The 26,460-nt window shown below is 40.8% G+C and overlaps 6 protein-coding genes across 7 annotated transcripts in view; 2 read left to right on the top strand and 4 right to left on the bottom strand.

Moving 5' to 3' along the window:
• Positions 1–2,501, bottom strand: part of rhoua (ras homolog family member Ua) — a 7,473-nt gene extending 4,972 nt beyond the window's left edge. Inside the window, exons 1-2 of the mRNA XM_031846525.1 lie at positions 1,908–2,501; positions 1,271–1,329 (exon numbers count right to left, since the gene is read on the bottom strand). Coding sequence (XP_031702385.1) covers positions 1,271–1,329; positions 1,908–2,172 — 324 coding nt within the window. The 5' untranslated portion in view covers positions 2,173–2,501. The remainder of the gene's footprint in view (positions 1–1,270; positions 1,330–1,907) is intronic.
• A 972-nt stretch (positions 2,502–3,473) lies between these two features.
• pdcd2 (programmed cell death 2) lies at positions 3,474–6,988 on the top strand. Its single transcript, XM_031846600.1, has 8 exons — positions 3,474–3,769; positions 4,245–4,353; positions 4,564–4,620; positions 4,827–5,015; positions 5,126–5,272; positions 5,371–5,471; positions 5,611–5,724; positions 5,900–6,988. The coding sequence occupies exons 1-8, from the start codon at positions 3,572–3,574 to the stop codon at positions 6,059–6,061; spliced, it is 1,077 nt and encodes a 358-aa protein (XP_031702460.1). The 5' UTR covers positions 3,474–3,571; the 3' UTR covers positions 6,062–6,988.
• A 439-nt stretch (positions 6,989–7,427) lies between these two features.
• On the bottom strand, positions 7,428–12,770 carry tbp (TATA box binding protein). 2 transcript variants are annotated; one of them, XM_031846601.1, is made up of 9 exons: positions 12,423–12,770; positions 11,693–11,917; positions 10,916–11,069; positions 10,590–10,767; positions 10,187–10,274; positions 9,760–9,851; positions 9,441–9,608; positions 9,127–9,221; positions 7,428–8,807 (listed from the first exon to the last, which is right to left on the bottom strand). In XM_031846601.1, exons 2-9 carry the CDS (start codon positions 11,741–11,743, stop codon positions 8,728–8,730), a joined length of 906 nt encoding a protein of 301 aa, XP_031702461.1. In that variant the 5' UTR covers positions 11,744–11,917; positions 12,423–12,770; the 3' UTR covers positions 7,428–8,727. The 2 variants fall into 2 exon arrangements, with proteins under 2 accessions (XP_031702461.1, XP_031702463.1); XM_031846603.1 differs by having other exon boundaries at positions 12,429–12,770.
• On the top strand, positions 12,573–14,396 carry psmc3 (proteasome 26S subunit, ATPase 3). Its single transcript, XM_031846599.1, has 2 exons — positions 12,573–13,537; positions 13,946–14,396. Exons 1-2 carry the CDS (start codon positions 12,593–12,595, stop codon positions 14,282–14,284), a joined length of 1,284 nt encoding a protein of 427 aa, XP_031702459.1. The 5' UTR covers positions 12,573–12,592; the 3' UTR covers positions 14,285–14,396.
• A 1,744-nt stretch (positions 14,397–16,140) lies between these two features.
• On the bottom strand, positions 16,141–19,015 carry psmb1 (proteasome 20S subunit beta 1). The gene is made up of 6 exons (XM_031846474.1): positions 18,823–19,015; positions 18,385–18,492; positions 17,947–18,028; positions 17,459–17,588; positions 16,888–16,994; positions 16,141–16,766 (listed from the first exon to the last, which is right to left on the bottom strand). Exons 1-6 carry the CDS (start codon positions 18,921–18,923, stop codon positions 16,581–16,583), a joined length of 714 nt encoding a protein of 237 aa, XP_031702334.1. The 5' UTR covers positions 18,924–19,015; the 3' UTR covers positions 16,141–16,580.
• Positions 19,016–19,629: 614 nt separating this feature from the next.
• Positions 19,630–26,460, bottom strand: part of phf10 (PHD finger protein 10) — a 20,197-nt gene continuing 13,366 nt past the window's right edge. The window contains exons 8-12 of the mRNA XM_031846819.1: positions 26,228–26,375; positions 25,852–26,004; positions 21,992–22,100; positions 21,065–21,253; positions 19,630–20,802 (exon numbers count right to left, since the gene is read on the bottom strand). Of these exons, the coding sequence (XP_031702679.1) occupies positions 20,705–20,802; positions 21,065–21,253; positions 21,992–22,100; positions 25,852–26,004; positions 26,228–26,375 (697 nt within the window). The 3' untranslated portion in view covers positions 19,630–20,704. The remainder of the gene's footprint in view (positions 20,803–21,064; positions 21,254–21,991; positions 22,101–25,851; positions 26,005–26,227; positions 26,376–26,460) is intronic.

Raw genomic sequence — 26,460 nt, 5'->3', positions numbered from 1 at the left:
GAGAGAGAGAGAGAGAGAGAGAGAGAGAGAGAGAGAGAGAGAGAGAGAGAGAGAGAGAGAGAGAGAGAGAGAAAAGTGTTGAGGATGATGGGATTTTTTAAATCAGTACAATAGTGATTTTAAGAGTATTTGGACAATAAAGTTTTACCGGTGCAGCATAAACAGCAATCTACAACATCCTGCTAATCCTCCTGACACAATTACTGGTGCTACTGAGTGATTTGCTTTAATTACAGATAATAAACTATGAGATAAGTGTAGTTTCTTCTCACTTCTTCATCTCTGACTTTCTCCTTCCTCTGCTTGTGATCCTCACATTTATTCTACCATCACATATGAAAACACATGGATACAGAAAACCTGCTATTGAGTGTTTATGAGTGCTGATTCTTCAACTAAATTATTTTCTAATTATTGTATTTGTTGTATCATAAAACTATTACTTGTTTCAAGGTAAACATTAGCTCTATGTCCAACCAGTTGAAGCTCATTCTGAGAAGACAGTTGTCATGTATTTATTTCAGATAACAGCTGCTTCTGTTATAAACAGGGATGTAAAATGCATCACTTCCTGTGTGCCAGATTATTTTTCCTAGGAAAGACCAACCAGACAGTTTCATGGACAGAGACTGAGTCCAGCAAAACTAACACCAAATTTAACTGAGATAACCAGTGTAAAACGTGCTTAGTTTAGGATTAATTTATTAAACTATGTTCCAATTATCTCACACCATGTTGGTCCAACTAGACTCTTCTATCATATAAAGATAGATGTGGAGCAAGACTTAATTGTATTCATAGTATGTGAAAACTCTAAATGCATTTGTACCAACATTTTTGCACTTGCCATGACCAAATACTTTGTCAGGTTGAAGAAAATACTTTAGTTTCCAACTAAAGCTTGTCTTTCTCTTTCATTACATTACATTACATTACATTACATTACAATCATTTAGCAGACGCTTTTATCTAAAGCGACTTTCAATTCAGAATCTATCACCCCGTAGGCACAGCTACGGGAGCAATTCTTTCCTATTCCTGTGTAGCTCCTCACTGTCAATTATAAAATAAAAAACTGAATCTGTGTTTCAGTAAATTACTCAGACCATAAAGAAAGAAAGAAAGAAAGAAAGAGGATAGTTCCCTCTCCATCACTTCCTCTGGTTAGAGGCATTGTTTCAAACACAAATAAAACAACAACAGGAAATGCTGCAGCTCTCTCCCCCCCCTGAGTGTAAATGCTGTGTGTGTTTGTGTTGAGATCACTGACCTGTCCGGCTGTGTCACAGAGTTGTAGTTTGACTGGCTGACCGTCCACTGATACCACCGCTACACACACACACACACACACACACACACACAGTGTAGACAGAGTAGTTTAGATATAGTTTAGATATTCAACGAAAAAAAACATATGGCCGATTCCTTTCTTACAACAATCACAATCTGATGACACCAGCTGGTCACTATTCAACTTCTTAAAAGTGAATACAGTAAAGGGCTGATTAGTCAATAAACTGATATTTCTATATTTCTATATTCTATTTGGTAACTGCACATCTGCTTAAGTCGTTAAAAAATTAAAATATCAAAACAATTTCCAGTCACAACTTCAAAGTGGTTGAAATACACTATTAAACTCACTTGCACTGAAATGTAAATTATATTTGATTTTACATATTGAAAGATGAAACAATTAAATAAATGTATTGCTGGTCCACAAATAAAGTGTCTATAGCTGTAAAATGTATTTATTGTGTTTAGAAAGGACCATGTATCTACAAAAGTCACCGTTTGATACCACATTGTATCTAAACTAATTCGCATCTGTAGTCCCTTGGCTGGTCAAAACAAAGAGAACACAATACAAAAAGTAGAGAAATATACAAGCCAGAACACCCTGTTACCTGAGAAGTTGTCAAACGCCGTTGGGATGTACTCAGTGGGATACCCGTTGGTGGTGTAGCTCACCACCAGGCTGGTTTTCCCCACAGCTCCGTCTCCCACCAGCACGCACTTCACGCGCCTCTCCGCCGCCCCGGCTCCGGACCGCCGCGTCCTCCCGGAGCCCCTGACCCTCCTCGGTGGGACAGGAGGGGCAGGGGACACCGGTGCCGACTTGTAGCCTCCGTCGCCCCGCAGAGGCATCTGGCACGGAGAGGAGGGTGACATGTAGCCTGAGGAGACCCGGGCAGGAGGTTCAGTCCCGGCTCGGGACAGTTTTCACATCGTCCATTCTTCCGTTACTATCTGCCGGGTTACTGACTTTTTAGTTGTCGCTGCTGTCCGCTTCCTTTTAGTTTCCATCGTTAAATCACAGAAAAGTTTGAACTTCTACTCTGTCCCAAAACTGACTATGTGTCCATTTCAAGCTTCATGGTTGATTTTAATGAAATCAAGTTAAAAAGAGAGGAGATTCAATTAACGTTGGCCGTTTCTTACAGCCTGTGTCCGTTCTGTCGTCCAACAGACAGACCCGTCCCAAACTCCCCTTCAAATGACATCACACTGTGTGTGTGTGTGTGTGTGTGTGTGTGTGTGAGAGAGAGAGAGAGAGAGAGAGAGAGAGAGAGAGAGAGAGAGACAGAGAGACAGAGAGACAGACGATAATAACAATAATAATAATAATAATATTAATAATAATAATAATAATAATTTAAGCCTTATCTGCAATACAAAAATTTAGCTGTCAGATAAATTAAGTGGAGCGCAATATGTCCTTCTGTGGTGCAGTGGAAAGTATCTTAATATGGAAATATTCAATTCAAAATACAAATCACTCAAAGGGCAACTTGAGTACAGTAAAGTGTACTTACTTTCCGCCGCTGCTATCGAACTGAGCTCTTCTAATCTCCAACAAAGTAAGATTGATTTTGATTTGACTCCTTGTCAAACTGTTTAACAGACTACTGACAGGACATCAGCGCTATCTAGTGGACAGGGTGGAAAATAAACACAGAATAATAAAACCTTCAGAAGGACACTGGACGACATGGGAATATGTTACCTACAGGGAATGAACACTGATTGTCTGATGTCAGCTGACCTCATTTTGTTCTACATCTGTGCGATTAATTGAAAATGATATTTAAAAAATAAAAGTTATCTAAAAAACGCATTAAAAAAAACATGATACCATTTTATGTGTCTGAGTTGCAGGTAAGCTACTAAATACCCTGTTTCCCTGTTACCCACATATGTAAATCTCTCTGTTATTTCTATTGTATATATTGTGCATTATATTTAATATTTTTTATTCTGTTATTTGCATTGTTTACCTGTACCATGCTGTAGCGAAACAATGTCCCCTTGCGGGATTTAATAAAGTATCTATCTATCTATCTATCTATCTATCTATCTATCTATCTATCTATCTATCTATCTATCTATCTATCTTTAGAGTATAAACTGCTTGCGGAACGAAACACCGTATGGCCAGTGTTTCCTTACGGACCCTTTTCGAAACTGCACTTACATCTCATGTGTTGTGTTGTGGGAGTTTGGCACAGTTTCTCTTGGATAGTTATTTATCTTTCCATATTCCTGTGACATACCGATAAACTCCTCCGTTATGTCCGGTGGTCCCAGCCTTCCCTCGGCGGAGGTAGATCTGGGCTTCCTGGAGGAGGCGGAGCCGTGGCGGCTTCTGTCCCCGCAGTTCCCCAGTAAAGTCGGGGGGAAACCGGCGTGGCTCAGCCAGACAGGCCCGCCCTCACTGCCCGGGCTGGAGTGCGAGATATGCCGCCTGCCTATGGCCTTCCTGCTGCAGGTTAGTGTCCCGGAGGAGGGAGGCAGACAGCGGCTTAAGCTGCACTCTAGACAGTGATAATGTCACCCAGAGAGAGAAACACTGCTGGACAGTATGTGGAATATATATATATATATATATATATATATATATATATATATATTTATTATTTCTTGTTCTCAGCTGAACCTTTTCTGCTGAGTCTGAATTGTCTTCTCTATTATTTCTTGTTTAAAACAGTACAATCAATACCAAGCACCATAGTAAACTATTTTAACCTTATATACCTAGTACAATTTCTCAGGGACTTTTGTACAAATGTGAAAATCCACGTAGGAGCAGAGAAATCATAAATATAATACAAGGCATATATAGACACATATATAGAGGTAACCTATTCTACTCACCTTTATCCCTGCCAAGTAGTTAACTTCCATAAATCATTCATTATACAACTAGATACAGTACTAAGTTACCCTCTCCATCTTCTATGCAGGTCTACGCACCCATTTCTGGTCAGGACAGAAGTTTCCACAGAACGCTCTTTCTGTTCTGCTGTAAGACTCGTGAGTGCTACACATGCAACGACAGCCGCTGTGTGAAAGGTAACCTGTAACCATCAATGTTCCTTTAATGTTTGTCATTCCTCGTGTTTGTTGTCACATGGTAACAGCACTCTTTAGTCTTTTGCTTTGCTTATTCTCCACACTTCCCCACGTCCTCTCCTCTCCACACTCATGTCTTTTTGTTTTTAAGAGTAAATATCATTTTGTTAAAAGTTTTCTGACAGCTTGTGTTCTCTCGTTTCCTTTTAGTTTTCAGGTGCCAGCTGCCTCGGAGGAATGAGTTCTACCCCTACGATCCTCCAGCAGGTTGGTGTATTTTGCCAGGATGTCAGTAAAAGTACAATTCTTTGTCATATAATAAGGCACAGTTGAGTTAAGAGGTTTCATTTATCAATACTTATACTATATTTAATGATTTCCAGGGGATCTTTTTTCAATGTTAATTTTCATTCATAATGTATTTCAACAGTGACTTGGCTTCGCTATGACGCATTCATCTGTCTTTTCCTCAGAGGATGAACCCCCCAGCGATCCTGAACGGGACCAGAGTGTTTTGTCCGTCCCTGGAATTAAACTATGCTGGGTGTGCGGTTGTCCCGGCAGCAAAGCCTGCTCCCGCTGTCACACTGTAAGCTACTGTGGAAAACACCACCAGACCCTCCACTGGAAGCACACACACAAGAGGGAGTGTTGCAGTCAAGGTGTGTGTCCATTTGTATTGATAGTGTGTATTTCTGAGCAGTTTCGTTTCTGTCAATTCCTGCTCGAGGAAGACTTAATGTCTCTGCCGTGTCTTTGTCCGTCTATATAGAAGCGTCCGTTGTCACAACTTCAACCTTCCTCTTCCCTGAGTCTGAGCTGGTCATTGAACCTGAGGAGGAGAAAGACACAAAGGACACTGAAGAAGAAGAAGAAGAAGAAGAGAAAGGGATTGAAGATTGTCCCTCCTTAGCAGACGGTAACTCTTTAATTATTTCTTATAACAATATTGGTCACATGAAGTAATTAAGAGACATAATTTGTCCCTTCTCTTCTGACTGACTGTTCTCTGTTCAGCCCTGGCAGAGACGGACCTGGAGGAGATGGCTTTGCACGAGACTGAAGACAACAAAGTGTTCCAGCGGTTTAAAAAGAGGATTGCACCAGAACCACACCAGGTTAGCTAAAAACTCACACGGAAACGACGTCAATGAAGACGATCAAGTCGAGTCCCTCCTCACACTGACCGTGTTAAGTTAGAAACATCTGATACAGTTTCCTTCTGTGTGCATCTCACGGTGTTTTGTTCATGTTCAGGTGGTGCGTTACAGTCGAGGGGGCTCCCCCTTGTGGGTCTCTTCTCAGCACATCCCTTCAGATCAGGATATCCCAGCATGCACCTGTGGTGCCAAGAGGACTTTTGAGTTTCAGGTAGTCCCTTCTTCTTTTTCCCTGGTTTTCCTTCTTACTCACTAGTCTTGAATGCCAGCAAGCTGTTATTCTGTGACAAGTATATGAAGTTGTGTGTGTGTGTGTGTGTGTGTGCACGTTGGTGATAAACGAGCCAAGTTAAGGTTTACTTAAACCTGTGTGTGTGTGTCTTCAGGTGATGCCACAGCTGTTGAACAGTCTGTGTGTGGACTCGACAGGAGCCAGTATCGACTGGGGGACACTAGCTGTCTATACGTGCTCTGCCAGCTGTAACCATGAGGACCAGTACTGCTCCGAGTTCATCTGGAAACAGGACTTCAGCTCAGATCACAGATGAAACCCACATAATATCTTCCTGCTGCTGGACAGAGTTCAGGTCACACTGATGCACGTGAACAGCTCAGCAGACACTGGTTTTCACAATTGTAGTGAAGTCACTCACCAGTTAGTAGACTGGACACATGCTGCTGCTCGTCTAACGGATGATACACAGGCCAAATTAAAATCAGTGTGTAGTTAAGCTGACCGAGAGAGGAAGTTAATCTATTAAAGGACAATGAAGATGTTTTGGAGGGCAGACATTCACCATCTGTATTAATTGTTCTATTAAGTTGAAACAGGAATTCTAGTTCTGGTTTCTCACCACTTACAAATATTTACTTTTAAGTCTGTCTGTTAAGAACAATGTTTGAGTGGTATTTCTGACCCGTGTGGTGAGTGGGTTACGTCCATTTTCAGTGCTACATACCATTTATATAGTAGGTCTATTGAAGCAGATGGTCATCAGGACAAATACAATATCACCATGTGCCTGGACAAGTTCATCTGCTTTACAGCATTTTTCTGAGAGTTTGAGACAGAAAATGTACCGTTAAAATATCTAAATACAACCTGTCAATTATATCTTCACATTTAATCTCATTGGTCACAGTGAGTGTAACAAAGTTTAGTTATAAGGCTCTATAAATGTTACTGAATATCAATACCTTTCCAGCAAATACTGAAATAAAGGGTCTCAATGCAATATGTGCAGTGTCGCAAGTCTAAATTGTCACATGACCTGAGCCGTTGACTTCCTGGTTGCACCATGAGAAGAGGAAGGCTGCATCAAAGCTCCCAAACAAAAGTTAATAAAGTATGTGAATAAGGTGAAGAGTATTGATAGATGCAATTACTTAACCTTGTTCAGTGTGGTCATGGAACGAGCGAACATGTAACGGCAACACATCACGTAGCAGCAACTCAATGTATTTAGGCCGGGCATGTAAACATGGTCGAGACGATCAGAATAGTGAAGAAAGGTGATTTAAGGTTGTTGGTGCCAAGGTTACAGAAAATGATCCAAAAAAATAATATCCAGCAAGCTGCAGTTCTGTAATTGTACAAATCTTTTGTTTAAGTCATCTGTGCATAGCTGATGTTCACTGGATTAACTTTTGACATTGAACCTGAAAACTGTTGATATTGATTTTTTTGGATTCTGGTAAAATGTAAAGCCTGCGTTTAGTCCAGGACCAACACAATTACTGTAGAAATATTGCATTATCTTAGAAAAATCATACCAGTATAAAAGACTTAAACCTTACAATATGTGAAGAGGTGCTCTCGCACACTTCTTAGGACAGCAAACATCTCAGTGGACAACAAATATACCATTTCTAAATACAACAGCACCAAAAGTTCAGTGTAGTAAAAGAAGCAGATTTAACAGCCTGTATGTACACATTTATTAATGCGCAGCACATCAACAATTTCAGAAGAACAATTGCTTTGAAATGAGTGACGGGGCTTCCTGGTCTCCTGCTGAACTCCAGAGTCACAGAGGAAAGTATTGATTAATCCCCGTCCTCTTCTGCTGCCCAGACAGACGTCGGGGTGGAAGACACACAGATGGTGAAGCTGACCGTTGCCACAACCAGCTCACCATAAAGTGCCAAAAATCTTGTGGCTGAGCACACAGTATGGACGACCAGGACAGAGTCACATTTTCCTTGGCACAAAAATAATTCTTCAAAAGAAAATTTAAATATGAATGGGCAAAAAATTTAAACAATACATAAGCATGGCAACAGAATGCTTAGTTTATCAGACATCTTTTAGTGCTCCTGAATATAAGATGCAAGAGGTTAGGATAAGTAAAAGAAGAGGACGTCTACTTTAAAATCAACGGCGTCTTCTTCATGTTCTGGTTGATTTATGAGTACAAATATAGTCCAAACCCAGTGACACAAATGTCAAAGAACTTGATGACAACTTAAGTAGCAGGACATGGATCAATTTAGTTTAACTTCTGTTTAAGAGCATCCACCTTCAGTTACAGATTAACAGACTAGACAGTATTTCACATGTCAAAATGTTTGAATTTAGAGGGGAATCCACTTCAAGCATTCATGTAGTCAGGATGAAGCTGAATCAAGATCAGATAGATTTAAATGTAAAAGACATGAAGATCAAACTCGCAAAAAGGTTTGAGATAAACAGTCACTCAAACTAAAATCTTAAAAATACTGTTAAGAGGAATGTGGGGCCGACAGACCCGAACACGTCTTGTTATAATTTGGGGACTGAGTGGGCAATTTATAAAAATGCAACGTACAAAACTATTTAAAATGGCTTCAAATAAAAGCAGTCTGAGTCAGACTGTTTCTCTTCTAATCAGCACTTTTTACATTTCTTTACAGTCTTATGTACAATCAGGGATGTGAACAGCACAACAGAAAAAGCTAAAAATAACTGGGTTTAAAATACACGGAGAGGTCTGTGTGAAGAAGATGCCGTTGCTTGTGATCAAAACATGGCAAGAAAAAAAGAACCTGTAAAAATCCTGTTACTCAAAAAATCTAGGGGGACAAAAAAATAAATAAAAAATAGAGGACTCGCATCCCTGTACAACAGTCCATCTGTAGAGGTCAACATATAGATGATTCTTGTGAATTTATAAAAAAAAAAAATTAAAAAAAAAAAAAGAGTCGGTGATGAAGGTGAAAGAAGGAGCGGCGGGTTCTACGTCGTCTTGCGGAAGCCTTTCAGGATGGGATAGATGTTTTCAAACGCTTCGTAGATCTCTCCTCTCACCTTGGCACCTTTAAAAACAAAACCAACACATTAAAACAACGAGTTACACCGGCAGAGCCAAAAAACACAGACAGAAGAAATCATGATAAGCATCAAACACCATGTTCCAGATTATCTTTTCCATTTATAATGAAAAGTTCTTTTGTAAGTTTTTGGGAATCCGATTATATATTTTTTAATAGGTTGGCAGATACATCATCTTTTAACATATTTACTTATGTTTAACTCTAAAATAGTGATTTCAGTATACTAGTAAAGCCCTATATGTTTGTATATAACTGACAGTATGCAGTACTATACCCATCAGCAGTGAGGATGAGGTCTTACCTGTGAGTACAACTTTCCCAGAGACAAAGATGAGCAGGACAATTCTAGGTTTGATCATTCTGTAAATCAGTCCTGGAAACAGCTCCGGTTCATAGCTGAAACAGATAAATCATTTTATAATAATCATTACAAGTATTACCTTAAAATAAATCCATTCTGTCCTACACGTCGACGAGAATAAACCCCATCTCGCCTTTCCTTCGGTGGCACAACTGTGACATTCTCACAACGCAGCCATCATGGGCTGGTGCTTTCAAAGAAGCAAAAATGAATGATTTTTAGCTGCATCAGACAATAGAACAAACAGAACATACCTGCTAAACTGCTGATGTGTGAGGACTAATCCTTCCAGACGAATGGGGAACTTCACATCGCAGCTTCCCACCATGTTCTGAATCTTGAAGTCCAGGAACTTTGCAGGAAAACCGAGCTTCTGCACCACACGAGCGTATTTTCTGGCAGCTAACCTCGACTGCTCCTCACTAAAGACAGAAGCGAGGCGGATCATATGGAAAAGAACAAAATTAGTATTCAAGAGAGGAGAGGAGATACAAGGCATGGGGGTAGAGTACATTGTATTCAAAGACAGGGCAAGGCTTATTATGATATTCAGCAAATAGCCAGTATGGTGACCTCTTGGCTCCAGTGCAGACCATCTTCCCAGAGCTGAAGATGAGAGCGGTGGTCCTGGGCTCTCGTATTCTCATGATGACCGCAGCAAAACGCTACAAACAACAGAGAGAGCGCGAATTACAGCCAGCAGTGCTTCCACATAAATGTAGTTGTGTGGGATGTTGAGCATAAATATATCAAGTAGGGTGCGGCGATAATTCCTTATGATAATTCATCTTTCAATGGAATCATATCGTGATAAAGTCGTATATCAAGATATCATTATACACGATAACAAGCACATTCTTACTTTTTTATTGTGATTTCTGATTATAAAACCATGTGATTATTTCATATGGTCAAAATGTGTGCCATGAAAAAAGTAAATAAAGACGAATAAACCAAACAAATAAACCAACAGGCAAGTTGACCTGCACTGCAGTCTCACCTTTGGGTTGTACTCTGCATTCCTGGCTCTCAGGGCAATGGTCTTCAAGTCCAGCTTACAGCCCAGATTTACAGTCGATACTATGTTTCTAAAAGTAGAGTAAAAAGAAAAGAACTGAGTAAAGACATAAGAAAACTGTTCAGTCAGGAACTCAGACACAAGTTTGAGGAAATAATGGCAATGTAGTTAACTTTGGTAGTGGAAAAAAAAAAAAAAAAAAAAAAAAAGATACCCTCTCTGAAATGTCAGCGATATTCATGTTTTGGGTCTCAATAAATTGTAATTCACAGTGAGCACAATGACATAACATAAAGGTAAAAGTGTGTGTATTAGCTAGAATATTACAAAGTGTGATAGAGGAACTGATACTCTGACCATTCTCTCCATTGGATATGAAACGTACTGTAGTTGTGGTACTATTCCAGAGCTCTCCGAGGCTGGTGTGGACGGTGTGACGGGGGTCATGGGGGTCAACGGCGTGCTGTAGAGCGGGGTGTTTCCTGGCAGCGCTGTGGTGGTCGAGCCTGCAACCGCCTGGGAATGATAAAGCTGAGGGGTCTGCCCCGACGTTCCAGGAAGGCCTGGAGAACAAAGAACGTATTCTTCTACAACATGAACCAATAATAAACTTCCACTACGGTTCTGTGTTTCCCAGAACAAAGGAGGACACCATGATCTTACTAGGCTTAGAGAGGGTGGAGAGGATTGTGGCAGTAGTGAGTGTTGTACCTGCGTTTGCCTGCTGTGCCTGTTGCTGCTGTTGTTGCCTCTGCTGTTCCTCCAGTATAGACAAACTATTGGTGTTCTGGACGGGCTGGGGGGTCAGGCCTGAGCCATATGGCATCATGGGACTGAATATCGACATGCCTGGAGTCATGGCACCCTGCACAAATTACACAACACCAACAAAAAAAACACATGCATTTGGGATTGAGCAGGAAAGCCACATTAGAAGCTAATTATACTGACAAATCATACTGCAAAGAAAATGTCCATTGTCACAATATTTTTCACTTTGCCTCACTTATTTAGATACATATTGTATTTATGTTAATATCACTGGTTTATGGGTTGATTTTGTAGGCTGCACGGCTATGTTCCCTGTGGAAGTAACAGAAGTACTCTGACCTTAAATTGAGTGTAGACTTAAAACCTATTTCTAAATCATTGTAGCCACATGTTTGAGTTTGCTTGCCATTTTAAAATATCCCATGAAATGAATTGCCAATACCAGAAATAGATTTTAGTCAGGGTGCAAGCATCTGCTGCAAGCTGTGAGCAATGCTGCATCTCGTAAACTTGAAAGGTGTGGAGCTATGCTGTGGTTGTTTGCAGCACCCAATTGTCGCTCACCTCGTGGACTTAATCTCACTCCTGTATGTGACATTATACGCTGGGTCTACAGCGGCTATGTGAGAATCACACTGAAACCTGCAGGATGGGAGCTGATGTCTTCCAGCTGGTAACTTGATGTATAAACCAGAAAATACTTGAAACCAGTGTTACCTGAGGAGAGGCCTGCCCCTGGAAGGGAGGTACACTGTTGTTCTGGTCCATCTCTTCAGCTCCTTGTGTTAGTTCACTGCCACCCAAAAGCAGGAAGTAACTTCACACAGCAGGTGCCTCAAAGCTGTGCCTGTAGAGTCTATAATACAGTAGAAAAGCACCAACGACCACAGTGGACGACTGCAGAAACGCCCTCTTCTCGTCTCCCTGACAGCTATGTTGTGCCTGAAAAGTCAGACAGAACCAGAATGTACTCAGACAAACAATTGATACCTATTAATTACCATAGCACCGTGCATCAGCAAAGTTGAGCGAAGAACTTGCAAATGACCTGAGGCCACATTTGTGCAGCACCACCGGTGGCGCCAACGCACTCACTGCTGGCTAAACATCACATTTAGCTTTAATTCACGTAACTTTAGCTCGTTCATTCATTCATTCATTCAGGGCCCAAATGCATTATGCGCCATTTATATGATAGCGTGTGCAAAATGCTGGTGACATTTCTATCTACACCCGAGAAACGTTCGTCTTCCAGCAGGATGTCTAGACAGCCTCCTAAATGGAACATATCAACACAGTGGCTAGCTGAAGTTAGCTGCAGAGCTAAGATTAGCAATACTAGCTAACATCTACTCGAACGTAACGTACAGTGACGTTGTGTGTTAAAATAGTTGTAAATAACGTTGACATTTGCCAGTGCACCACAGTTAATTGCTCGCCAACTTACACTCACACTCTTGCAGTTCAGACCAGCACAGGGACGGAGTTAATGCAGCTTCAGGTTTGTTTGATCCTCGCTCTTGTGCTTCGGCGCTCACGAGCGTCTTCGACTAACTACTTCCGGAAGAAGAAGCTTTAACTTCCGGCGTGTCACAGTTCAACGCAGTTAGAGCAAAGATGGCGTCGCTGAGTGACAAATCAGTTTGGGACGAGGTGGAAGATGGAATCGGCGAAGAAGTGTTAAAAATGTCCACAGATGAGATAGTTCAGCGGACTCGTCTCCTCGACAGCGAGATAAAGATAATGAAGAGCGAAGTGCTGCGGGTGACTCACGAGCTGCAGGCCATGAAGGATAAAATCAAAGAAAACACGGAGAAGATAAAAGTGAACAAAACTCTGCCGTACCTTGTGTCTAATGTGATCGAGCTGCTGGACGTGGACCCCAACGACCAGGAAGAGGACGGGGCTAATGTGGACCTGGACTCTCAGAGGAAAGGAAAGTGTGCCGTCATTAAGACCTCCACTCGACAGACCTACTTCCTGCCCGTGATCGGGCTGGTGGACGCCGAGAAGCTGAAGCCCGGAGACCTGGTGGGTGTCAACAAGGACTCCTACCTGATCCTGGAGACCTTGCCCACCGAGTATGACTCCAGAGTCAAGGCCATGGAGGTGGATGAGCGCCCCACAGAGCAGTACAGCGACATAGGAGGGCTGGACAAGCAGATCCAGGAGCTGGTGGAGGCCATCGTGCTGCCCATGAACCACAAGGAGAAGTTTGAAAACCTTGGCATCCAGCCACCCAAAGGAGTCCTGATGTACGGTCCACCTGGCACTGGGAAGACCCTCCTGGCCAGGGCCTGCGCCGCTCAGACCAAGGCCACTTTCCTGAAACTGGCCGGTCCACAGCTGGTCCAGATGTTTATAGGAGATGGAGCCAAGCTGGTGAGAGATGCCTTCGCTCTGGCCAAAGAGAAAGCCCCATCCATCATCTTCATCGATGAGCTGGACGCCATCGGGACCAAGAGGTTTGACAGCGAGAAGGCCGGAGACCGAGAGGTGCAGAGGACCATGCTGGAGCTGCTCAACCAGCTGGACGGATTTCAGCCCAACATGCAGGTCAAGGTAAAGATGCTGCCACCAAAAGAACCTGTTGCATCATCTCATGTTTATTTACATCGTCATTCTTGAGTCTATCAGACGTTATTTTTCATTCACGGCATCATTTTGGGAGATATCGGACATAGTGATTGCTCTGGTTAGTGTTTAATTCAGACGACAAAATTGTGTCAACATTTAATTATGAAATATAGGCACACAGTACAGCACACAATACATCTTTTCACAAACTTGCACATCAGAAAGTGTAATTAATGTACAAACAAGCTCCAAAAAACTAAGTAAAAAAGTTTGTTCTACTTGGAAAGAAGTTAAGCACCAACTTTTTTTAATGTCTGTCTTTTTAGTCACCACTGTGGCGTTACGTTACAGTATGATGACTACAGTATAACTACATCCATTTTTATTTTCTAGGTGATTGCTGCCACCAACAGAGTGGACATCTTGGACCCTGCGCTGCTCCGTTCAGGTCGTCTGGACAGAAAGATTGAGTTCCCCATGCCAAATGAGGAGGCCAGAGCTCGCATCATGCAGATCCACTCCCGCAAGATGAACGTCAGCCCTGATGTCAACTACGAGGAGCTGGCTCGCTGCACCGACGACTTCAACGGAGCCCAGTGCAAAGCTGTGTGCGTGGAGGCCGGCATGATTGCGCTGCGCCGTGGGGCCACAGAGCTGAACCATGAAGATTACATGGAGGGAATCCTGGAGGTCCAGGCCAAGAAGAAGGCCAACCTTCAGTACTACGCCTGATGACACTGTCTGTGTTTGTTTGTGAGGGAGTCTTTGCTTATTAAAACAGTTGTTGGGTAAACACTTGTTACAGTTGCTGATTGACTTGGATTAATAAAAATAAATAAAATGTCAATAAGTGTTGTCTCTTCCTGCTGAGCATTTATAGGACAGTCTTTGTTTTCATTCTGAAGAATAATGGCACCGATGTGAAATTAATAATCAGATACGGGCAGTCTTTATTGGTCTGGAGCTTGTATTTGTTGTTATTTAGAAAAACATGAAGCTTTTTAAAAAAAGCTAAAAGCTAATTTTCATCCACAGTCTTCGTTCCATTCAAGTGGGTCAGTTCCACGGTCCTGCTACCATACCTATATTACATACTAATCATTGCACACTGTTTTAGCAGTTACACAGAAATAGAAACCTTTACCATTTTATATCAACAGGACATGACACAATAGGAGGGAGGTGAAATGTAGATCAAACTGCAGCTTTGAAAAAACAATTAGACTTCACAAGGATACATCAAAAATATTTTTCCTGGGATTTAATACCTGTGTTCTGTTTCCAAGATTTTTATTTGGAGTTGTTTCAGCACCACCTAAAATGTATTAACACTGCATGTTTCAGTTTTGAGCAGCTCCCCCTTACGCATTGCATTGTGGGAGAATAGTACCATCAACGGCACACTCAAAAATGTAAAGTATTTAGTATACGTTGTCTGCTTTGAGTATACTTTGTCAACATCTAGTATTAATACAGCACATACTAAAAAATGGCATAGAACCCATATCTAGTCTGGATTCAGGACTTTTATCTTCTTTTGTTTGACTTGTCTTAGCAGGAAATGCACAGATTCATTCCACTAATGACAGCTTATCTTCAGCAAGTACCCCAGGAACTCATTCCAGTGAGCCCACTTGCACAATAGCAGAGCAATACTGTACACCAGGTAAGTTTAGTGAGATAACCTGCTGTAACATGTGGTAATAACCAAATATACCTGAACATCTGGGGATGTGCGGGAATGGATGAATGTAAATCAATGGTCCACAATCCCGGTTCAGGGGCGGTTGTATGCAAACAGGTGGTTTATTGTTAATTTAAATCAGCTGGTACTTCAGCTCACAAGACCACCAGAGAACAATTCAGTTTGGCAATTTCTTCCTAAGGACTAGAACAATGTGTAAAAGAGTCCTCAAAATTGATAAAAACTATGAAACCAATAGAGACAAACTAGTACTGGGTAAAAAGAAAGTTGAATGCCATAATTTCACTAAAAACTCATCTCTGACCAGGTTTAATTTGGCTGAAACACCGGAGAAGAGAGAAGATATTCTGAGGTTTCCACATCCTGCCGTAACTCCCCTGCTGCAGTTTGGGTTCACATCCACAGACAGTGATCGGTAGTAATTAAACCTCAGAAGCAACTAAGGGATAACATCATGAATCTTTTATTACATTTACTGTAAATGGTTAGTGCAAAGTTACTTCAATTTTATTTCTCACATGTGGTTAAAGTGTAAAAATAAACCATCTCACATAGAAATGTGGTCAGGGCCCTGAGCCTGGCAATATTTACTAACCTTACTTTATCAACTCTAGCCTATCATTCACTACACTGTAAAATAAAACGGAAGTATAACATATACCGTATGATAGAGCAGGTCAGTGTGGTGTTGCTGGGATGTTCATGGTGCATAAAAACTAACTCAGGAAACAATATCCTGAGCAAAGATTATCTTTCAAGAGGTACTTTAAAACTTCAATATGCCACAACGTCACATATTTAAGGGCAACAGTGTGAGTAGCATAAGCTACCCAAGATGGAGTATCCATGTGTGAAGGACATGCAATGAACAAGACCACCAACATTTTAAATTCTTTACATTTATTAAGAATGTAAAAAGAACAGCAGAGTATGTATCCTTCCAAAACATAATGAAAAATCCAAATAGAGGAAGAGTCTAGGCAGATTGAGTGAAGAGTCATTTGCTTCTTAAGAACAGGAGTGCTGATCTAGAATTAGGTTTCTGGACCACAAACACAAGGATGTAATAATAGCAGAAACTGAGAGCGATGACTGTGGAAAGCAGGAGAAACGTATGGATTTCAATTGATGTAAATTGTGAGTGGATATAAAAAATGGAAAATCCGCTTCCCAGAATAAGCCTGATTTAAGAGGCCACTAGAAGCAAATTCTGGATCAAAATTCCTATTTTAAGAAACTTGTTGTTAAGGGGCAAAAACCAACAGGTGAATGTGGAAAGAACAGACCAAAGAGAAAAGCAGAGAAAGGGGAACATTTCCCTCTTCAGTCCTTCCTCAGTTGTACAGTCTGCTCACTGATGCCCTCCTTAGTGATGATGCAGACCCGAAGAGCGTCTCCGGTGTAGACGTCTCTCTCTGCGGCCGAGATGAAGACATCTTTGACCAGCTGAATGGCTTTGTCCTGAGTCAGGGGAACGTGCTGCACACCCTCCATGTTCTTGAAACCAATCTGTAGAAGGACGTGTTGGGAAGAGAGCCAAGGCATGAATGTACCGTGTCCAAAGAAAGAAAACTCAACTGGCACACTACATTGTCTGCAACAACAGGTCAACATGTAGTGTGGCATTTACCTGGTTGTCCAGTAGTGGCTGTAGCATGGCACTTGCTGATCCTCCGGCCTTGTAGGTGTCTCTCTGGTAGGAGCCCACTGGGTCGAAACTGTACACCGCTCCCTTGCCTATTAGTATACGAGTAATGCACGTAAAAACAGTCATTACAAAAACATAGTCAGAGCTTTATATTACATCACAGTCATTTAGCAGACGCTTTTATCCAAAGCGACTTACAATTGAGAGTCTATGACATTTCTACACCGTAGGCACAGCTACGGGAGCAATTTTGGGGTTAAGTGTCTTGCTCAAGGACACATCGACATGCGACTAGCAGAGCCGGAGATTGAACCGCCAACCCTCTGATTGAAAGACGGCCCTGCTATCCACTTAGCCACAGTCGCCCCTGTATACAATTTCCATCGTAGACGCCACAAAAACACACTTAGTGTGATACAATGAAGCGCAATATAGGGAACAAGCTAGTTTTAGCTAGACCCTAAATATGCAGTTTTTTAAAAACCTCCAGAGTATATGCATACAAAAGTGATACCTTTACTCCTCTTAATGTGTGCTGCATTGCTACACCTACCATGCTCATCCAGTCCTCCAATGATGTTGTAGACGTAGTAGGGGAAAAACCTCCTGCCGTACAGGATGGTAGACAGCATGGCTGCAATGGCGCCGCTGGTCATCGTCTTATTATTTGAGTGTTTGTACATCTGAGAAAAGGACAGGAACATTGGTTCAGGTGTTAGTAACAACTAAGCCACCTGTGACATCTTCTGTGGGTCTCGTACGGCAGCAGAACTGAATACAGTGACACTTTAAGAGAGGCAACAAGGACGATGTCCTTACTGTTAATTAACTGTGGAGACAATGGACACAACTAGATAGATTTTTCTTGTTTAAAGACAGCAAGACACATTACAATATCAGTCTCATTTCGACCGTCTTGGATACCACTACAATCAACAGACAAGCAGCAGCAGGACAGTTAGCAGAGTCAGCAGAATAAGATCACTTTGAAAATGAGACTTGGGAGAGTGAAACCAAAAAAAACCTGCTGCACCAGCCCACCTTTAGTCTGGCATCAATGATTTTAGTCAGAGTCAAGCAGTCACCGTGGAAGCCGCTGCAGCCAATGACGGTTGTATCTGTCCTGTGAGGGGAAGCACAAAAATATGTGATGTTAGATCAGCGTGTTGTTTGTCTTGATTCATGTAGCAATAACACATTTTGATGATGCTTCCTTGAGAAGCACTACAGAAAGTTATTGAGCAGCAAGCAGGAACAAACTACACTCCCCATCTTAATAGAGAATTAGAGTGAGTTGAGCTGCAGTGACTTCAGTGGTTTCGCTCCATATTTACCTGGTAATGGCTTTCAAGGAATGTACAAAGAACTATGAAAGTAGTAGGTAGAGGGCCCAGTTATTGTTAGAAAAGTTGACATGGTGTCTTTATACTCTCGACTTTGCTTTTGTTGACAGTACAGGAGGTGACAGTGCACACTTACAGCTTGTAGCATTTCGGTGAGTCTCGGCTGTGGATTGAGTAGCCTTCACTCAGCCTGGTGTCTGAGGCTACGATGGCGAAGTCCTCCCCAGCAACAGCTAGTACGGTTCTGAAAAAAACAAAACACACGACACAGTTCATTCATCGTATAAACCACACCATCAAAGAGGGAAATGTTCCGTCTGTTTCACCAGACACATGCTAACGGAAGCTAAGCTACTGTTTCGAAACTGAAACTGTAGCATCAGTTTCTTTCCTTTTATCTAAAGTGAGGATACTTTATGTTCTGGACAAAGACAGTCTGCTCTGCTCGCGTACGTTTCAACAACTTAACCTTTGTTTAGTTGTATATCGCCTGCAAGCCGGCTAGCTAATTAGCACAGCCTACTAAACGTTAGCTAGCAGGCTAACCAGGCAACGGTTGAAATACCCCACTCACCCTCCGTTGAAGGAGTACGGAGAGAACCGGTGCTCCACCGGACCAGTATAGTGATAATCTCTCATCTTCCCAGGATCTGCCATTGTATGAGAGGAAAGCATTTTTGTTGCAGGAAGCCAACGATGTTCAAGATTGAGTCTAGTAAAGTCGCTGTATCACTGCAATATGGCCTTCTCTTCTTCTACTGTCATCACACCCGCGTGTTCACATGTGATCTGAGCGAGAGCGCCCCCACAGTCTGTGTGGTGTACCGCAGGACCTGATGCCAGATCTGATCTAGAGCAGATTTTTGTTTTTTAATGTCTCACATTCACTATTTATAAATAGGTCATTTTGTGTCCGTTAAAAAAAATTGAATAGATATTTGAATATGCACCAATTTTGCACCATCAGCAAAATCTAGATTTGCAGTTTGCTGGACTGGATGTGTTAAGATCAAAAATACCTGTAGGACATGTGATAACAATTTGTCTGTAATATAAATTAAATTACGTGCACAATACCCCAATAACAATAAAACATCATTAGGTGTCAGAAAACAATTTTTATAATTCTAATAATTTAAATTTCCAAGGACCATTAAAAGGTATTAAAGGTTTGTCAAATTAATACAATGTAAGAATGTAAAAATATAAATGACTTTAAATATCAAAGTAATTGATATTCCTTTTCACTAAAGATTGTTTTGATCTTTGGCATCAAAACTGGGATTCAATTTAACATGGTACACAATATATTTGGGATGACCAGGAGTATTTTAGTAGCTTTTATTTAAAAAAAAAAAAAAAAAAAAAAAAAAAAACACAATTCAGTGACTATGACATCAATACCAACAAATATGTCTTAAAAACTGCTTACTGAGAGACAATACAAAATAATATTTAAAAAAACAGAAAAAATATCAGTTATCTAATCATAGCTGATGGATGTTGAATTTCAATGTAATTACTGTGAGTGGTTACATTTTTGTATAATAATTAATAGTCGAGGGTTGACAACAAAATCTATACATGTTAAGTGAGACATAACCTTTCAGTAATCAAGACTAACAAATAAATACCTGCAGCCATGAGGTTGACCACAGCCAGCGTCTATTACATTTCATCACACAGAATCACAAGCACCGTGTTATCATTTAAGACAGTTTAAATAAGATTACTCTTTACTGGTGTGCCTCATTAAATACATGTTCATTTAAAGTACCAAAAATACAAAACCATACAAAAATGTTGTCTTGAAAGTAACTCAGTGAGCTCTTGTTTGTTTCAGTAGTACCGGATGAAAAGCACCATTTGTTAAACTGAAACTAATTTCCCACAGCAGAAATGTTGAGACAGAAACTACGAGATGAATCAGATTAATAAAGTAGGAATGCACTGATGCCGTTAGCGGTTAGCAGATCACAGGATTTGATGCAGCACATTTGGATGGATTTGACTTAAAGTTTGTCTCTTAACATTATTTCTGAATGATGTGAATGTCTACCATTACAAAACAAGAGTTGCTATGCTACGGTTAATGCCGAATCTGGATTATGTTGAGTACGTTTGAGGTATCTCATACATTATTCAAAGTTTGATTTGGAGATGGCAAGTAAATTCTGTGTTTAACTGATTGTGATTATAGGCCTTACAGATGTCATCAAAGCTCTCAGAGAAAAGATCAATACCTGTGTATTTGCAGACCTGTCAATCAATAAAGACCAACAGCAGGTTAAGATGTTGTGTTTGCATTGTTGGTATTTGGTAGGAGGGATACACTTTTGTTTATTTTTGAGTCACAGTGATCTGATGTCATCTAAAATGTATAGCTTCTGCAAATGAACAAATGCCATAATGTGTGTAGAGTTTGGTCACGGTATTGTGGTCAATGACGCTGTCGATCATTTCTGAGCCGACTTGGACTTCTTGGGCGTTTTCGCTCCTCCCTTCTTCTTGGGTGTGGTGAAATCTTTGTCGCAAACCTCACACACCCAAAGGCCTGAGGAGACAGAGATAATTAATTTATCAAGATACAAGAGACAAACAAAAATAAAAACCCACATTAAATAACAAAAACAGATAAACTAAGTGAATGACTGTAATTGACATTTTCTGTTGTACAAGTCTGCTTTTCTCTTGTAGTGTTTGTTGTCCAGTCACCGAGTGAAATAACAATCAAGACTGTAGTTCAAGTGGTTGTGTATTGGTCTGCCCACACCACAGATCGACTGTATGCTTGTGTGTTGTGCCCGTCCACTCACCAGTAGGTATGGAGTCCATGCCCACGCAGAACGTGTGGTACCCTCGGTCACATTTGTCACAGAACATCATCTCGTCCTCATGGTGGGGCTGCTGACACACGGTGCACGTCTTACATTCCATACACTGCCATCGGTAGGTCTGGATCACACCCACCAGCTCCTTGCTCATGTCCAAGCAGGACGGGTGGCCTAAAGTGTGCGGACACGGAGGCACACGCACACACACACACATAAATACACAACGTATGCGCACAGACATACATGTAGAATCTACTCACATCGATTTTAAAATAAAATTGTCGAGAACATTTAAAACATATATACTGTTTTTTGATCAGAACTATCTGAAAGCTAATAGCCATGACCAGCCTTTTCTCCATGTTGTCATAGCTGCCTGTACATTTGGGAATGTTGGACCCAGCAGATGAAGAACTTTGCAGACATTCCTATGAACCACTATGTTTTTGTCAATGCTCAGTCAGTCTAAATCATTTGAAAAGTGATTTATATACACATTACTTTAAACTATACACATTTTACTGTCTTAATGTAAACACACTCGGTGTATAAAGCAGGCAGTTTACACACTTGCCTGAAAGTATAAAACTTGTTTATACACAATGAAATGAAGTTGACTGGTGGTACAATAGAAAACTCAACATTTCCTTTACTGATAATAAATAGCAATGATTCATTAGTCAATGATAATCATTTTAATCATCGTTGAATTGTATGATACTGAGGTTAAGCGAATGAGTCAGAGGGATAACAGAAGTATGATACCTGCTTATGTTATAGTAATCATTGTATCTCGGGAGAATCACTTTACAATGAATTTACCCGGCGTTAAAAGTGAACACATTTAGCTGATATTGTGTCTGAAAACAAACAGGAAACGGTCCTTTAAGATGAACAGTGTTAACTTACCGCTGTTATCACATTGGGAGCAGTGAATGAGAGCCTCTGGCCGGCCCCTCTTGTTGGCCTCTTTGCCCTTCTGGCAAATGCCACATATAGCATTGGGAATGACCTTAGGCTGCAAGGGCAGAATAATGCTATAAAAAACACGTGTATCCTGTAGTCATGGACAACATATTAGTTAAACACATGTTTAATGCATGGAGAAAAAAAACAAACCCAAAAGGAGCATTTTTATCTTGACCAACGGAGGATTTTCTACAATTTGGGGGCACGCTACATGACTTATATGCTAATAATTTTACTTTATACACAAAATGCATCACATGGCATCAAAGCTGCTGTCCGACGTAGTCCGTTTTAAATGTTACCAACCTAATTCTTTGTTGTTTATTTAGTCTTTGTGGCAGGGAACAGCCCCAGTTTACTGGGCCTCAGAGCACCAAACAGAAATCGTCACAATAAACTGTAAAAAGGTCAAGTACCAGGACATTAAAGTACATCTCAAGGTACAAATACAAGAACGGTGTTTGGTGTCTAACAGACCCTCTTGCATGCATGTGGCATCTGTAATCTACAGCAGTTTTATTGTCACTGTAGTCAAGTGATGGCTTACTTGGTAGCAGATTGAATTAAAAGATCTTGCAGTTGCTTTCTATGCAACAGAGTTTTCAGTTGAACAGAGCAGAAAGATAAGGAAACGAGGGGACATTTAAATCAGGATGTCACAGAGATGAATGCGTTTAAAACATGAATTCCTCTTTAGGAAGCCACATTAAAACATGAAAGATTGAGCAAGATTTTATAATGTCTAGTCTTTAAGAGCATAAAATACATTTGTGCTAAGGTTTGTTTTACAGCAGTCATTGGAACAAAGTATTGTCACCAAAAATAACCAAATCTGAACTACGAAATTAACTTTGCTTTCCAGTAACTCATGAAGTTAACAGTCCATTTACTTTGAAAGCCTGAAGACAGTGACATCCTTCATTAAAATGTCCCCTCACAGGAAGTTAGTAGGTTACACTAAACAGCCACAGATAGAAGACTATGGGTCAATAGAGGACATGGTTTGGAAATGATGGAAACTGAAGACTAGAAACAAAGCAGAGATCTAAACTAATAGACAGACAGCAGCAGGAGAGAGAAATAAGAAACAATTAGAGCCGTGTAAATTTCCATACATGCTCACTATGCAAATATAAAGTCTCATCAATATTTCTACTTTAAAATTCAACAGTTCATACCGTTGGCCTCGCTGCATCACCGAAATCTTTAGTGAAAGGATTGCCCCCTGTTGCTGTTGACTCTTTAAAACTGTAAAAATGTATTTGTGGCCACATGAAATGCTTCCATTACAAGCAGTATGCAGCCAACACGTCTTTAAGTACGAGTCTGCTTGATGCCTGCACAGTCAAAACATGTCTTCAGTGGAAACATCCACACAGGAAAGTAGAACAGGAGCAGTTCATGAGGTTGAATCCCGTTTTATTCTAAATTATCTGAATTTGGTAAACACAAGAAATGCTGTATTTTATGCACATAAAAGACAAAAAAAAAAGAAAAAAAAAAAAAAAAAAGAAAAAACTGTCAGAGAACTCACTTTCAGGCGTGTTTGCTTTTATATGATCTGGTAGATAGTATCTATGGAGCCATATAGCTCTGAACATTATGTATAATTCAGACACAGGCATACATACTGAGACACAATTAAGTGGGAGCGTTATAGATCGGTAGATCATATGGTTTAAACATCATGTTTGTAGCTTTATTGAGATTTCTGTAATGTAAATAAGTGATGAGGTAATGCTGACCTCTTAGCTGTGTCTTAGCATATGCCTCGGCTAAATGCACATTATCTAATGAAAGTCTACTCAACCTTGCACCTCGCAGTGAAAACAATGGACCGCATCAATATCATTCAATATATCTGACATACTAAATAACAAATACTCTTTCTAAGAATCAAACCAGCACTGCACATTCTCAGGAAGAATAAAAGCGATATCAAGGGAAACACTGTTAAAGAACGCAAGTCATGTGATATTACTCTATGCAGCTGTGCAACACATTGAACACAATATTCTTATCTCCTAAATGTCTCCTCTGTGGATAAGCTACAGAAAGGCTGCTGAGCCACAGCTTTCAGAGGGATTCATTTCGTAGAATCGTTAACCTGAACAACATTAACATGTCCCGTTAATGTTGCAATATACATTTAACATGTTAACATGCAACATGTATCACATCGACACATTCTGAAAAAAAATACTGCTGCAGAGGCAATTAGTCGATCTAATTCCTTTGTGTTTCAGAATTAGTTTCTAATTCATGAGTTGTGTATGAAATACCACTCTGCTAATCACGAGGTCATTATTACCCACTGCACATACTGGAGACCAGAGCGAGGTAACGTTGATCGGCTAGCGATGTCTTGCTGTCACATGTGGTTTCTTTTGTGGAGAAACTGGTACATTTCAACTTTACAGGTATTGTACTTTGGCCGATTTACCAGAGCGACAATTGATCATAGTTGACTTTTGTATGCAGCATTTCCCTCAAATTAGAAATGCCTGAAGGTTATTACATCTCTATGTCCTATTGTGCTGGTCACAGAAACAGTACAGGGACATCATTTTACTGACTAACTCTAGTGAATTCTGGCTACCAACCTGCCATGCCATGTCTGCCAGCTCAAAAGCATATGCAAGATGATCTGATGACTTACGGTCGAATCAAACTTAAAACACACTTAAACTGGTAACAGACACTAGAAAAGGACCATGCCCACACCACAAAGCTGAGCTGAACTCAACTGGACCATCATACTCTCATGAACAATGATAGAGTATTAGAAAAATGAATCAAATATCAAGGTGTCAAGCACAGTGGGCTGTAGGGAACAAGTGGGACACTGAAATAATAATATTTCCCCATCTACAGTCCTTTGAACATTTAGATTAAATTCAAGGTATTTATTTAAAAACGCGGTGCCATGACTGGGTATAACGAAGGTAAGCTGATGTCGGGGTAGTCCAGCAGACTCACAACACAGACAGACATCACACAGACCACTTCTAGCTCAGCTCAGCTCAGCAACAGTGTGAACAAGGTCAGCATGTCCTCATCTCTCCAAGATGACATTATAAGGACAGCTGTTTGATAGGTATTAACAGATAAACAGTACATCACATGGTGTATAAAGAAAGCATATTATAATACCAATACACACTTAAAATATTAGGGTTAAGTGCATTCTACACTTAAGATAAAATGTTTAAATTCTCTAGTGTTAACATCAACTACTTCTTAAAAGCAACCACACATTGAATGTGGTTTATATTTTCTATATCAGAGTAACAAGACTTTTCTTTTTAAAAAAGGAAAAAGGAAAACTAGCAGCCAAAACATCCGCTTACTTGTCTAGGAAGTATCTTTTTTTTTGACAAGCGAGGACAGACAAGAGGTATATTGAAGACAATCAAAACGAAAAACTTTTAAGGTTAAAATTAGTCTTCGCTGAAAAAACAAAAAAAAGTGAAAGTGCAGGGAAAAAGAAACATCCTTTAAAATGTTCTTATTGCTCACAGTCTGGTACAAAGAGGGGAAAAAGCCACCGGGCAATCAGAACAAAAACTGGACACAGGACCCCCAAAGTGTGACTCTGTGTGTGTATATGTGTGTGTGGGCCAGGTTGTCCCAGCTATAAAGCTGACCAACGGTAGAAGCTGGAGAACAAAGTGAAGAAAGCTAGGGAGGGGTGGCGGGATGAATGGAGTAAGGGAGTGGTAGTAGTAGAAAGAGGAGGAGGGGGTAGAAAAGTGCTGCTGCTGTTGTTGGAGAAGAGTTCAGGTGCTTTTGTCCTCTACCTTGTACCCTGGGGTGACTTTGTGGGAGGCAGATTGGCGCTGGCTGCCGTCTTTTCCCGGCGTGGATGTCCTGTCTTTGGCTTTGGACTTGTGGCCCGGTCTCCCTCCTCCCTCTTGGCTCTCCACGTCTGACGGGTTGCCTGAAGAACTGTCCTGTAGACAAACAGAAGAGGAAGGAGAAAGAGTGAAGGACAAGGGGGCTTAAGAGTGATGAACAATAATGTATTTCCATGTAGATATCCAAGTCAAGATTAGTAGGAGTAAATCATGCAAAACAGACGTCTACAATTAAGCATCTGCACCAGTAATTCAAGATAGACGTGTGATCTGACTCATATGGGCTACTAGAGTAGCTGTACACAGCCGAACGTCTTACAGATGAGTTCTTGTTCTTTTTGTCACCCTTGGCCTCCTCAGCGTCATCCGAGTCTGGTTCGGAGTCCAGCGCAGGGAGCTCTGGGTCCAGTGGAGGCTCAAACAGAGCTGTGTTTAATGGCAAGTACCGCAGCTCATTGGGAGAGTACCTGTCATGCACAACACAATGTTGCATCAGGGCAAAACATTCAGCACGGTAAAATAAATAAATATACACATACACACACACACACA

This window comes from Anarrhichthys ocellatus, unplaced genomic scaffold (assembly GCF_004355925.1).
Source record: "Anarrhichthys ocellatus isolate YVR2014 unplaced genomic scaffold, GSC_Weel_1.0 scaffold6, whole genome shotgun sequence".
Classification (NCBI taxonomy): domain Eukaryota; kingdom Metazoa; phylum Chordata; class Actinopteri; order Perciformes; family Anarhichadidae; genus Anarrhichthys; species Anarrhichthys ocellatus.
This window is presented reverse-complemented; position numbering and strand designations above follow the sequence as displayed.

What these genes read in the sequence shown, in the direction of transcription:
- tbp (XM_031846601.1), bottom strand. Translation starts at nt 11,743, where the DNA reads ATGGACCAGAACAACAGTGTACCTCCCTTCCAGGGGCAGGCCTCTCCT. An exon ending in GGCACAGCAGGCAAACGCAG is followed by an intron (nt 10,768 to 10,915) that starts GTACAACACTCA and finishes TTTGTTCTCCAG; the next exon opens with GCCTTCCTGGAACGTCGGGG. An exon ending in GTCTGCACTGGAGCCAAGAG is followed by an intron (nt 9,609 to 9,759) that starts GTCACCATACTG and finishes TTCTGTCTTTAG; the next exon opens with TGAGGAGCAGTCGAGGTTAG.
- psmb1 (XM_031846474.1), bottom strand. Translation starts at nt 18,923, where the DNA reads ATGCTTTCCTCTCATACAATGGCAGATCCTGGGAAGATGAGAGATTAT. An exon ending in TCACCGAAATGCTACAAGCT is followed by an intron (nt 18,029 to 18,384) that starts GTAAGTGTGCAC and finishes TTCCCCTCACAG; the next exon opens with GACAGATACAACCGTCATTG. An exon ending in AGCCACTACTGGACAACCAG is followed by an intron (nt 16,767 to 16,887) that starts GTAAATGCCACA and finishes GTCCTTCTACAG; the next exon opens with ATTGGTTTCAAGAACATGGA.
- psmc3 (XM_031846599.1), top strand. Translation starts at nt 12,593, where the DNA reads ATGGCGTCGCTGAGTGACAAATCAGTTTGGGACGAGGTGGAAGATGGA. An exon ending in AGCCCAACATGCAGGTCAAG is followed by an intron (nt 13,538 to 13,945) that starts GTAAAGATGCTG and finishes TTTATTTTCTAG; the next exon opens with GTGATTGCTGCCACCAACAG.
- pdcd2 (XM_031846600.1), top strand. Translation starts at nt 3,572, where the DNA reads ATGTCCGGTGGTCCCAGCCTTCCCTCGGCGGAGGTAGATCTGGGCTTC. An exon ending in CTATGGCCTTCCTGCTGCAG is followed by an intron (nt 3,770 to 4,244) that starts GTTAGTGTCCCG and finishes TCTTCTATGCAG; the next exon opens with GTCTACGCACCCATTTCTGG. An exon ending in AGAGGACTTTTGAGTTTCAG is followed by an intron (nt 5,725 to 5,899) that starts GTAGTCCCTTCT and finishes GTGTGTCTTCAG; the next exon opens with GTGATGCCACAGCTGTTGAA.